The sequence below is a fragment of the Carlito syrichta genome, unplaced genomic scaffold (genome assembly GCF_000164805.1).
Source record: "Carlito syrichta isolate Samal-C Ts95f unplaced genomic scaffold, Tarsius_syrichta-2.0.1 Scaffold123320, whole genome shotgun sequence".
In the NCBI taxonomy this organism is placed as follows: Eukaryota; Metazoa; Chordata; class Mammalia; order Primates; family Tarsiidae; genus Carlito; species Carlito syrichta.
The window spans coordinates 84,273-96,784 of record NW_007067416.1 but is presented as its reverse complement, the minus strand read 5'-3'; the positions used below and the strand labels follow the sequence as shown (position 1 = coordinate 96,784).

The 12,512-nt window shown below is 53.8% G+C and overlaps 1 protein-coding gene across 1 annotated transcript; it reads left to right on the top strand.

Moving 5' to 3' along the window:
- The first annotated feature begins 10,207 nt into the window (after positions 1–10,207).
- Positions 10,208–11,296, top strand: LOC103249692 (prothymosin alpha-like). Its single transcript, XM_008048298.2, has one exon. The coding sequence runs from the start codon at positions 10,365–10,367 to the stop codon at positions 10,668–10,670; it is 306 nt and encodes a 101-aa protein (XP_008046489.1). The 5' UTR covers positions 10,208–10,364; the 3' UTR covers positions 10,671–11,296.
- The last annotated feature ends 1,216 nt before the right edge of the window (positions 11,297–12,512 follow it).

The window sequence follows — 12,512 nt, the reverse complement described above, 5'->3', positions numbered from 1 at the left end:
TCTGAGCGGAGGGCCTGTTTCTGCCGCTGGCGCCGCCGCGGAGAAGCGCCCGCGCCCCCTCCCACCCCCCGGCGCGGCGCACGAGGCTTCCGGCGGCGGCCCCGCCCAAGCGAGGTCGCGAGGGGACCGGACACGGGCGGAGGCCCGCTGCCGCCGCCTCCCGCCACCCCAGGCGGGACGTCCGGTCGCGGGAAGCAAACTCGGGGCCCCCTGGGTCTGCGTCGGGGCGAGCTGTGCGCTTCTCGCAGCGTCCACCCCCCGGCGATGCGAAGGGAAATGCAGCGCGGCGAAGGCGCTGTGCTCGCATCTCCCCGAAACCGTCTCCCCTCCGCCCCCGCCCCGACCCCCGCGGAAAAGTTCTCCTCCGCAAAGCCAGTCCCTGGTGCCGAAAAGGTTGGGGCGGTGAAGGGCAGGCCCCTCCTGGCCGCCGCGTGCAGGAGCAACAGGGATGGGAACGGGAATGGTCTGGTCCAGAGTCAGGGGTCTAGCTCGGAGACGGGGATCCAGCCCAGACTTCGCGGTTGTTCATTCCAGAGGGAGAGCAGAGTTTAGTCCAAAGACGCGGTCCGGTTCAGAAATGGGGTCCAGGCTAGCCACTGGGGCTCAGGCCAGAGATGGGGTCCGGTCTAGAGCGGAGGTCAGTCCAGAGATGGGGGTCCCGTCCAGAGATCTGGGCTCAGTCCAGAGATCACAGTCCACAGATGGGGGTCCAGGGAGGCATGAGGAGGCGCTGAGCTTCACCGCCACCTGAAGGCCTGCAGCAGGTGCAGGGCCCAGATGCTCGGGAAGCCCCTGTCTGCGCTGCCACCAGGACCCCAGGAAGAAGCCCAGGGCCAGCTTCCAGGTCCAGCCTTCAGACTTGAACCCAGACCCAGGGAGGAGAGGCGTTGTTACCAAGCGAGCAGTGAGCTTGCTTCCAGACACACATAGAAGACGATACTCTGGGACTGGCTGCGTTTATCTTTAATAATTTTTAGAGACAGGGTCTCACTCTATCACCCAGGCTGGAGTGTGGTTGGTTGATGATAGCTCTCTGAAGCCGCAAACTCCAGGGCTCAAGCGATCTTCCTGTCTCATCCTCCTGAGTAGCTGGGGCTACAGGCACACACCACCATGCCCAGCCGGCACCGGCTTTTGGGAAAAGAAAGTCTTTATTTTGGCTCAGCTGGCAAGAGACCAGAGGCAGCGCTCCGATCCGTCTCCTGGGGCTAGGGAGGTTTTGTAGGCCAAGGGTGATGAGGGTTGCCTGACTGGGTCGTGCCATGGGGTGACGCCAGGGCTCGAGCTGATTGGATCACGGATCATGCTATGAGGCGTCCCCTTCCTAATTCAGTCTGCTCCCCGTGCAAGCCCTTCGGTTCTGGCCGCGGTTGTACATTTGGTTCACCTGGGTGTGCTGGGGTCCCACGACCTGCAACCTGGGCTGTGGCCATTGGAAAGCAACTCACTGTTTTATACACAGAGCTGAACTAGATTGGGTGGTGGTGTGCTACAGGGTCCCACTGAGGTCCCTGCCTGGGGGGCGGGTGTGGCGTGCGGACGACAAGGCCAGGCACAGCTCCCCCGACGGTTGCTTATGATCCAGCACTGGGGCCCGGGCCGCTGTGGGCAGCGCCTGCCCCATGTGCACTCCGCAAGGTGGCACCCAGGGAGTCCCTGCAGAGGATTTAAAAACTGGACTCACTGACTAAAAGTTGTCCTGCCTTTCGTTAACAGTATGCGCTAGCCGGTCTACACAGTGTCAGTGGTAACATCTTCCCCAGAGCAACCTTTTGTGGGTGTCAATTCTAATGCAGACAATTGCTGCAGTTACTGCTGAGTTTTAATCAGGCTTCCGGTGGGCCATGTTAATTATTCTTTAATAAATGTATTCTAAATGAACGTAGAGTCAGGGGACGTCTAGTCATACAGTCGGACCCCATCACATATGGACTCCGTGACGCGCATTCCTTCAGACAGCAATGCTTCTCTCTCTAAAGGAAGATGTTCCTGCCGGGTTCAGTGGCTCAGCCTGTCATCCCAGCGCTTGGGAGGCCGAGGTGAGGGGAGGGCCTGAGCCCGCGGGTTCGAGACCTGCCTGGGCCACTTGGCGAGACCTCATCCCTACAATAAATCCAAAAAATGAGCCGCGTGTGGTAGTGCGCGCCTGCAGTTCCAACGACTTGGCAGGCGGAGGCGGAAGGATCGCCGGAGCCCGGCGGGCCGAGGCTGCGGTGGCCGGGAGCGGCCCCTCACTCCAGGCGGGGCGACGGAGTGAGACTCCAACCCAAAAGAAAAAAAGAAAGAAAACTGAAGAAAGACGTTCGGCAGCCGTTGGGACTTGCTTTGGTCCAACTGGGTCTGCAGCCCTCGTGGGGCTGCAGAGTCCTGAGTTGAAGCTTTCAATTCAAAAGACACCATGTTAATACACAGCGACTGTAAACCCAAAGAAGCTGAGCTTGAGATGCTTCATTCTGTTATTCTCATGCGACCGTCTTTAAAGCTTTTATTTGCATGTCAGCTGAAAACGGTGAGCAGAGTGCAAGTTGCCAGCTAAGTGCAGATTTGAGTTCAATCATGAAATATCTTGCTGAATTTGATGATGTCTTTAACGGTGAAATAATGATTATTTTTAAATTGTTGATGACTTAGAAGTCGAAGGCCAAACTGAGAAAATAAAATATGACTACATGATCATGTCTGAAATGTGTCATCTGGAGGAAGGAAGTGATTCGAATTCTCCACCCCCGTGTCACAGACTGCGGGGATGGGGTTTGCAGTGGACACCCAGGACCGCTGCAAGGCGAACATGCTGCTGGAACTTCGGGGCGGTCCAGCCACCTGCTTTCGGTCCAGGCGACCTTCCGGCCAGATTCTTTTCCTCCCCAGATAGGCCCAAAGCCTGCATGATGTTGACCACCTGTCGATCCCTAATGTCCAGGGCTGTGGCCCATGATGGCCACTTTGTGCTTGTCCAGACTAGAAGACTCCTCCTCGAGGAAGTGCTCCCGGCTTGCAGCCTCTGAGTCTCCATTCAAATTATGAATAGCTCACTTCATTCCACGGAGAATGAGATGGCATCCAATAAGAAGGCAAGACAAGAGAGAAAGTCGTGACCTAGAAGAAAGCAGCTACGCGGAGCACGGGCCCCAGCTGAGATTGGGCCCCTGGAAGGAGGCCGAGCACCAGCTCCCAGGGTCGGGGGACTCTGCTCCTGACCAAGCCAAGGCAGTCGCAGGGGACCCAGTGGGGAAGGGACACCTGCCCTCACCCGCTCCTGGGCTCCTGACTGGCACGTGTGAGGAGTCTTTCACCAGGATATGGGCACGGTCGTCTTCCACTGGAACAAAAGGAGAAGGGGGCTGACGGCGAGTTTGTTCGCCCAAACACTGGAATGACTGTTGGATGGGATTTGCACCCCTCCGTGGCGTCCTGCCCGTTCGTTGGGATGGGGCCTCCCCCACCTCCTGCTCAGCCCCACTCATCATCAGAGGAATGCAGATCAAAGCCACACCGAGACACCACCTGGCCCCAGTAAGGACAGCCGTCATTAATAAAACAAACAGCAGCACGTGCTGGCAAGGATGCGGAGAAAAAGGAACGCTTCTACACTGCTGGTGGGAATACCGACTAGTGCAAGACAGCGTGGCAGTTTCTGAAAGAACGAGAAATCGGCCTTCCACGTGACCCAGCAGTTCCCCTATTGAGAATACACCCGGAGGAACTCAAATCATTCTACAAAAAAGATACCTGCACACGTATGTTTGTTGCAGCTCTATTCACAATAGCAAAAACATGGAACCAACCATATTGCCCACCGAAGCTGGACTGTATAAAAAAAAAATGTGGTACATATACACGATGAAATATTATGCAGCTATAAAGAAGGACAAACATATGGAGGACTTCACAGCAACTTGGATGGATGTGGAGTCGATCATACTCAGTGATCAATCACAGGAACACAGAGCAGAGCACCACATGTTCTCACTCATAAGCGGAGCTTGAGCAATTATAAAGCTATAAGAAAGCGACTGGCAGTAGTGGGAAACTGTCGGGGGAGGGGGGTGAGATTGGCAGTTGAGGGAGACTGCCAGGGGAGGGAGGGGCACACCTCATCCACAAGGGCACCTGCATAATCGACGTTTGTAGCCCTAACCCTGAATTGTGCCCCACATCTTTATAATTAAAAAAAACCCTGACCTCCTGTTCTCCCTGATAGTTTGAGACAGTAACTCTCAACCTCGGATTACTGGGCCCAGAGATGCTGATTCCGTTGGTCTGGGGTAGGATGTGAGAATCTGCATTTCTAGCAAATTCTCAGGTCATGGTGCTGGTGGTCTAGCGGCCCCACTTTGGGAACCATTGGTTTAAGCCCGTCGGTGCATAGGAATTCCCTGCCCCGAGTGAGGGGTCATCCAGGAGTGGCCCAGTCAGAGCAGAACACCGTTTCTATGTGCCGGGGGTTCTTGTGACTGGATAAAGCAGCTATTCTTCCCCTCCCCAAGAAATGGAGCCAGAACCGGATCAAGTTATAACCGCTGTCCACCCCAAGTCTTCAGCCCCTTGAGTCACTCAAACCTGTATTTAAGCCAGTTGGAGCTGGATGTCCTATTGCTTGCACAACAGAACATCAGGATTGAAACAGAATTAGAGATAAATGCTGACCGGATCACCTGGATGAAACAAAGTGGGCATTTCCTGAGCTTGTGTCTACAGAAGAGCAGGTCGAGCCAATAGGAATTAGAGGCCGTTCCCTCCAGCTGTGGTTCACGTCACACCGTCCCCAGTGCCCTGAGATTTGGGGGGACCAGTGGGAGTGGAGCGGGTAGAGGAAGTCCTGCCGGCGGAGCGTAGCCACAGTCGCTGGCCAGTGGTCCGTTTCTCCCGGCAATGCCGTGAGGCTCCGCCCCACTGGACTGTCGGAGCACAGTCTCTGCACTCGGACCCCACGGCTGGGGAGCCTCGGCAAGGGCCCGGCCGGCGCGGTCCGTGCACGTCCTGCCTGAAGGAACACGGCGCTGGAGAGAGCCTGTCCTAGGGCCAGCGGTGAGGGAGGACGGGTGGCACCTCTCGCTTTTGTCCTCACGACTCCCCTCTTTCCCTTCCTCTGGCTGGCGTCGTGCCCTGAGCTCACCACCACGCGTGGACGGGCTTCTGTAAACACAGCTCAGCCGGCTCGGGGGCTCAGCCTGTCATCCCGCGCCTTGGGAGGCTGAGGTGAGTGGACAGCCTGAGCCTGCGGGTTCGAGACCCGCCTGGGCAGCGAGACCTCATCTCTACAATAAATCAAAAAATCAGCTGGGCGCGGTAGCGCGCGCCTGTAGTTCCGGCTACTCGGAAGGCTGAGGCGGAAGGATCGCCGGAGCCCGGCGGGTCGAGGCTGCGGTGGCCGGGAGCGGCCGCTGCACTCCAGTCTGGGCGACAGAGTGAGACTTCGACTCAAAAAGAAAAAAAAAAAAAACACAGCTCATTCCAGGTCCGAGCAGGGAAAACACAAGACAAGCCCAGAGCATCGTGCCTTGGAGAAAGCAGGCAGGTGCGGTGGCAGGCGCCCGTCGTCCCAGCACTTGGGGAGACCAAGGCAGGAGGATCACATCACGTTCAGCCAGGAGTTCAAGACTAACCTGAAAGCATAGCGAGACCTCATCTTCACTTACGTTTATGAATTTTTTAAGTAATAAAATATGTTCATATGGATGTTTTAAATAGAGGGTATCTATTTTTGTTTGTTTGCTTGTTTATTCGAGTCAGAGGCTCACTCTGTTACCCAGGCTGGAATGCAGTGTCACTGTCACAGCCACCACAGCCTGCTGGGCTCAGGCGATCCTTCTGCCTCAATCTTCCACCACACCCTGCTATTTTTTTTTTTTTTTTAGTTATAGAGACGAGGTCTCAGCCAATTTGCCCAGGCTGGTCTTGAACCCCTGGGCTCAGGCATAAGAAAAAATGTCTATGCAGAGAAAGTAAGGAGGGGCTCCAGAAGGCCCAGAGGCATGTGGAAAGGACTGAGGCCACCCCGAGGTGCCCCTCACGGCCAAACTGGGCCGACATGAGCATCAGAATCACAGCAATACTAGTGAACTGGAACGCACAGAAGAACAGACATAGCCACGAGTCCAAGTGATTGACATAAGGCGCAAACAAGTGGGAAGAAAGGACGGTTCTTCCTTACAGAAACGCTCCCCCAGTGGATGGAGTAGGACCGAGGGAAACACACTCCACCTGAGGCCAGCACACACAGTCCCAGCAGCGGGACCCCCTGAGGGAAGCTGAGGCAGTGGGCTGGCATTTCCAGACAATGGATTGTTTGCGTGGTTGCAAGTATCTCCCCCAAGATATGTGCTCGTCACAAAGGGACAACTATAACTTGACAGTGGAGGAGCTCGGCCAACACACCCTCCCCACGCCGTCAAGGAATAGACACCGATGTCACGCACGCAGGTGCAATGTGCCGGGAGGGACACACGTCACTGCCATGGTGTTGTGGCCATAATTGCATCCCCTCAACCTCAATGTGGGAAACACCAGACAAACCCAAATGCAGGACATTCTACAAAATAACCGAGTGGTGCCCTTTAAAGATGTCAGGCTCTGAGAGACAGGGCACCGTGTGGAGCCATCCCAGATTGGAGGAGGCCAGGGGACTTGACACTAAACACAGCACGCGCTCTTGGGCTGGCCTGGACAGGCAGAGGACATTCGTGGAAAAAAGCTGGTTATGTCTGCACTGAGTCTGTAGTTTAGATGACAGTATTACGCCAGGGTTAAATCTCTGCTTTGTTTGTTTTCAGTTTTGAGATGGGGTTCTCACGCAGTTACCCAGGCTGGTCTCCAACTCCTGGGCTCAAGTGATCCTCCCATCTCAGTCTCCAGAGTAGCTGGAAAACAGGCGTGTGCCACTTGTTAAGTTCCCGGTTTTGCTATTTGTACCACCGTTGTGTGAGATGTTCACATCAGGAGAGACTGAGCGAAGAGTATATGGACACGCTACTATTTTTGCAATTTTTCTGCTAAAAAGTCTAGAATTGTTGCAATACAGAGTTTATATATGTAGGTGGGCTGGGGCAAATAAAAAACACACCTGTTCCCTGGGTGGGAAGAGCAAGCATCCTTCAGCCTCAGGGCCGGCTCTCTGTCTCTGGAAGGGCGGGCTGCTAAGAGGCCAGGGCGAGTGCCCTTCCATGGACTTGCGCCTGTGTCCACTGGCGACTGGCACGTAGAGATGCTGCCGCTGGAAAGGAGCTTGGTAAGTTGGAGGAACAGCAAGGAGGCCAGTGTCGGGAGCTTCCAGATGGGCAGAGGAAGATGGCAAGACGATGGTCTGGACAGGTGGCAAGTGTCAGCTCAGCAGAGCCTCATCGGGTGAGGTTGGAGAGATACACTCGTCTCCCACCTCTGTGCATTACATTTTCATTCTCTGTTTAAGTTTTCCTGAGTCCTGTGTAGAATCCCATAATGCACAGCAGTTACAGCTCATCTCTTGTCCCACCCGCTTTGGACAGCATCTCTGTCCTCTCCCCCACGGAAGATGAGGACCCCGGTCCTTCCTCTGCCTCCCCCACCTCCGCCCACTTAGGACAGCCGGGCATTTGCTTTTCCATTGGCAAGGTTACTGCTTACGTTAGGGTCGATGGAGAATATTTGCCTTTTCATGATTTGCATGCAGATTGATTCCAAAGGCTAAACATCGATATTTTCTGAGTAAGGCTCAATTTGTTTTTTTAATTTTTATTTATTTTATTTTTTCGAGTTGGAGTCTCACGCCATCGCCCAGACTAGCGTGCAGTGGCATGCCTCTGGCCACCACAGCCTCGAGCTGCTGGGCTCCGACGATCCTTCCGCCTCAGCCTTCCAAGTAGCTGGAACTACAGGCGCACGCTACCACACCCGGCTAATTTATCGTAGAGATGAGATCTCACCAAGTTGCCTGGACGGGTCCGGAACTCACGGGCTCAGGCAATCCACTCACCTCGGCCTTCCAAAGCGCTGGAATTACAGGCTGAGCCACCGAGCCCGGCCCAATTATTTTTTAGGGTCAGGGTCTCACTCTGTGGCCCAGGCTGGAGTGCAGTGGCACCCTCATAGCTCACTGCAGCCTGAAACTCCTGGGCTTAAGCGATTCTGCCTCAGCCTCCTGAATTGCTGGGACTACAGGTGTGCACCACCATGCCTGGCTAATTTTTGTATTTTGTGAAGAGATAGGGTCTCACTATGTTGCTAAAACTGGTCTCAAATTCCTGGGCTGAAGAGATCCTCCTGCCTTGGCCTCCCAAAGCACTGGGATGATAGCTGTGAGCCACTGCACCTGGTCTGTCTACTGACCTTTTTATTTCTATCTTTTTTTTTTTTCTGAGTTGGAGTCTCACCCCGTTGCCCAGGCTGGAGTGCAGTGGCACACTCACGGCCACCCCAGTGTCAACCTGCTGGGTTCCCGCGATCCTTCTGCCTCAGTCTTCCAAGTAGCTGGAACTACAGGCACATGCTACCACACCCGGCTCATTTTTGGGTTTATTGTAGAGATGAGGTCTCACCATGTTGCCCGGGCTGGTCTAGAACCCACGGGTTCAGGCAATCCTCTCACCTCACCCTCCCAAAGTGCTGGGATTGCAGGCTTAAGCCACCATACCTGGCCTGTTTCTTTTATATTTTTAAAGTCTCATTTTCTTTCAATCAACTTTATTGAGAATTAACACCAACAAAATGATTCCATTTAAGGTGTGTATTTTGATGAGTTTTGACAAATATATACATTTGTCATCACTATCACCGTCAAGATATAGGACATGTCTGAAACCCCCAAAAGGTCTCATGAGCCCCTTCCAAGTCAAGCCCAACCCACGCCCAGCCCTGGCAGCCCTGGCCTGCCTCGCTGTCTTGTTTAGAGTGTCATGGAAGTGGAATCGGACAGTGGGATCTTTTGTGTTTTCTTCTGCTTGGTGTCATGCTTCGGAGACTCCTCTGTGTTGCTGCACATGTCGGGAGGGAATTCCACTTTTACTGCCGAGTGGCAGACCGCCGTGTGGCTATGCCGCAGCTTTTCTTGCCCTTCTTCAGCTGGGGAACATTAGGGTTTTCCTGTCTTGCTTTGAATACTGCTGCTATAAACATTGACATGCCAGTCTTCCTGTGGACCTCTGTTTTCGCTTCACTGGTGAGTACCTCAGGGTGGAAGTGCAGCTGGGATCGAAGGGGCTTATTCAAGTTCACGACCAACTGCTGTCGTGTTTCCCAAAGGAGTTGTGCCCTTTGACGTCCCCACCAGGCACACGTGGGCCTTGCAGGTGTGGGACCCTCCCTTCCTGGGCGGGCTGTCTCCCCAGCATGAGCATCCCCAGGGGCGTGTGTTCGCACTTCCCTCACGGGTGACAGCGCCGAGCTCCTGTTCCTTTGCGTGTTAATTACTCATAGATCCTTGCGGAAATAGCCGCTCAGATCTTTTGCCCATGTTTGAATTATATTGTCTTCTTATGGAGCTGCGAGAGTTCTTTACGCATTCTAGACGCAAGTTGTGGGAGATACAAGTATTGAGAAGACGTCTTCCCACTCTCTGACTTGCCCATTCACTTTCTTTTTCTCTGAGTCGGTGTTTCATTCTGTCACCCAGGCTGGAGTGCAGTGGTGTGATCATGGGTCCCTGCGGTCGCAGTCTCCGGGGCTCAGGTAATCCTCCCTCCTCAGCCTCCCGAGTAGCTGGGACTACAGGTGGGTGCCACCGTGCTCAGATACTTTTTAAAATTTTGTTTAGAGACAAGGTCTCGCTATGTTGCCCAGTCTGGTCTCAAACTCTTGGGTTCCAGTGATCCTCTCACCTCAGCCTCCCAAAGTGCTGGGATTACAGGCATGAGCTACCATTCTAGCCTTGCCTGTTCGTTTTCTTAATGGTGCCTTTGGAAGAAAATAATTGTTAACATGTCGATGAAAGCCGGGCTTGGTGGCTCAGCCTGTAATCCCACGCTTTGGGAAGCTGAGGTGAGTGGATTGCCTGAGCCCGTGGGTTCGAGACCCGCCTAGGCAACTTGGCAAGACCTCATCTCTACAATAAATCAAAAAATCAGCCGGCGTGGTAGCGTATGCCTGTAATTCTGGCTACTCAGAAGGCTGAGGCGGAAGGATCGCCGGAGCCCGGCAGGTCGAGGCTGTGGTGGCCGGGAGCGGCCACTGCACTCCAGTCTGGGCGACAGAGTGAGACTCCAACTCAAAAAAGAAAACAAACAAAAAAGCCCCACTGGCTGCTCTGAAAAGCCATCATTGCATTGTTCCCGGTCCGGCTCTCTGCTCGCCGCAGCCACCTCTGCCGCGGACTCCGGCAGCTTTAACGCCAGAGTCCTCAAACTCTCGTGTTCCACTTAGTCCCTTGCACCGAAACACCGGCGTGCCCCACCATGTCAGACGCAGCCGTGGACACCAGCTCCGCGATCACCACCAAGGACTTAAAGGAGAAGAAGGAAGTTGTGGAGGAGGCGGAAAATGGAAGAGACGCCCCTGCTCATGGGAATGCTAATGAGGAAAATGGGGAGCAGGAGGCTGACAGTGCGGCAGATGAAGAAGTGGAAGAAGGTGGAGAGGAGGAGGAGGAGGATGGAGAGGAAGATGAGGAAGCTGACGCCGCTACGGGCAAGCGGGCGGCTGAAGATGGTGAGGATGACAGTGTTGACACTAAGAAGCAGAAGACCGATGAGGATGACTAGACAGCAAAAAAAGCAAAAGTTAAACTAAATAAAAAGGCCGCCGTGACCTATTCACCCTCCACTTCCCGTCTCAGAATGGAAACGTGGTCACCTTCGAGTAGAGAGGCCCGCCCACCGCGGGCAGTGCCACCCACAGGTGACACGCGCTCTCCACCACCCCACCAAAACCATGAGAATTTGCAACAGGGGAGGAAAAAAGAACCAAAATTTCCAAGGCCCTGCTTTTCTTCTTAAAAGTACTTTAAAAAGGAAATTTGTATTTTTATTTACATCTTATATTTTTGTACATATTGTTAGGGCTCAGCCATTTTTAATGATCTCGGATGACCAAACCAGCCTCCGGAGCGTTCTCTGTCCTACTTCTGACTTTATAGTGACCATGTTCACTATAATCTCAAAGGCGAAAAAAAACTTTGTAAAAAAAGCAAAAACAACAAAAAAAAATCTTATTCCGAGCATTCCAGTAACTTTTTTTGTGTATGTACCTAGCTGTACTATAAGGCGTTGGTTTGTATGAGATGGTTAAAAAGGCCAAAGATAAAAGGTTTCTTTTTTTTCCTTTTTTGTCTGTGAAGTTGCTGTTTATCTTTTTGGCCTGTTTGATGTAGGTGTGAAACAATGTTGTCCAACAATAAACCGGAACTTTATTTTGCTGAGTTGTTCTAACAACAACAACAAGTCGATGAAGTCTGATTTATCAATTTGTGCTGCCCATGTTTATGAAGCCTTTGTTTTTAAAAGCTCTTTTTTACTCTGTGATCATTCCGTCTTCACAGCAACCTGGCCTTGTTTTAAGATGTCCTGTCTCCTCAGCCCTTTCCGAAGGCTTCAGTGAAAATACCTCTCACGCTCTCCTGTGTCCCAACGACTGCACTCCCTCTGGAAGCAGCCCTTCCTCTCTCGGGCCTTGGTCTTCCTCTCGTGCACAGCTGCCTTTCCTCGCGTCTCTCATTTAAGAACAGACCACTTGTGCGAGTATTCCAGGCAACCCCGTTTCCTCGACGGGCCTCTCCCTTGAGCTGAGGCCAATGGGAAGCCTTGTGTCCAAGGGCGGGGTGTCCCGCTTCGGGGGTATGGAAGGGAAGAGGCGCGGGAGGCCCTCGCCTGATGCCAGGCTGGGGGCCCAGGCCACGCCCACAGCCCTTCCCGGCCACCAGCTCAGTGGGTCTGACTGCCCAGCCAGGATGCCTGCCAGCTGCTGTGTGGCCTGGGCCCAGAAGCACATGTTCTAGCCGGAGCTGCACTTAATCCCTGGGAGCCAGCCCTGCCCCAACGCCTCCGAGGCCGCGCCCGCCTAGTCTCTGGTGCCTGTTCCGGGAGGCGGCCTCCTCCTCTCCACAGCACGTGGTTGCTGGCCCCGAGTCTGCCCCCTGCCCTCCCACCCCCTTTCTCTTCTAGGCTTCTTCCCCGGTATTCTGGGGAGGCCTTGGATGGAAAGGGAGACACCACCGGCCAGGCTCTTCTCACGCGGAATCCCTGACTGCTTCTAGACAGGAAAGCAGGTCCACACATGTCGTGAGGCACCGCATCGATGGTATTCACTCTTCCAAAATAGACATAAGCAGGGGCTGGCGTGGCGGCTCACACCTGTCATCCCAGCACTTTGGGAGATAGGGAGGAGGATCACTTGAGCCCAGGGCTTTGAGACCAGCCTGGGCAACAGAGCGCGACCGGTCCCTATTTAAAAAGTAGAAATAAAAAAGTAAGAAACATCTAAAAAGAATAAAATACACATGTATGTTCATAGGAAAGGGACCGAATAACATGTCTACATGGGTCGCCTCTGGGTGATGTGACACACGTCATCTACGTTTGTTGTTGTTTAACACTTCCGGGTGTCGG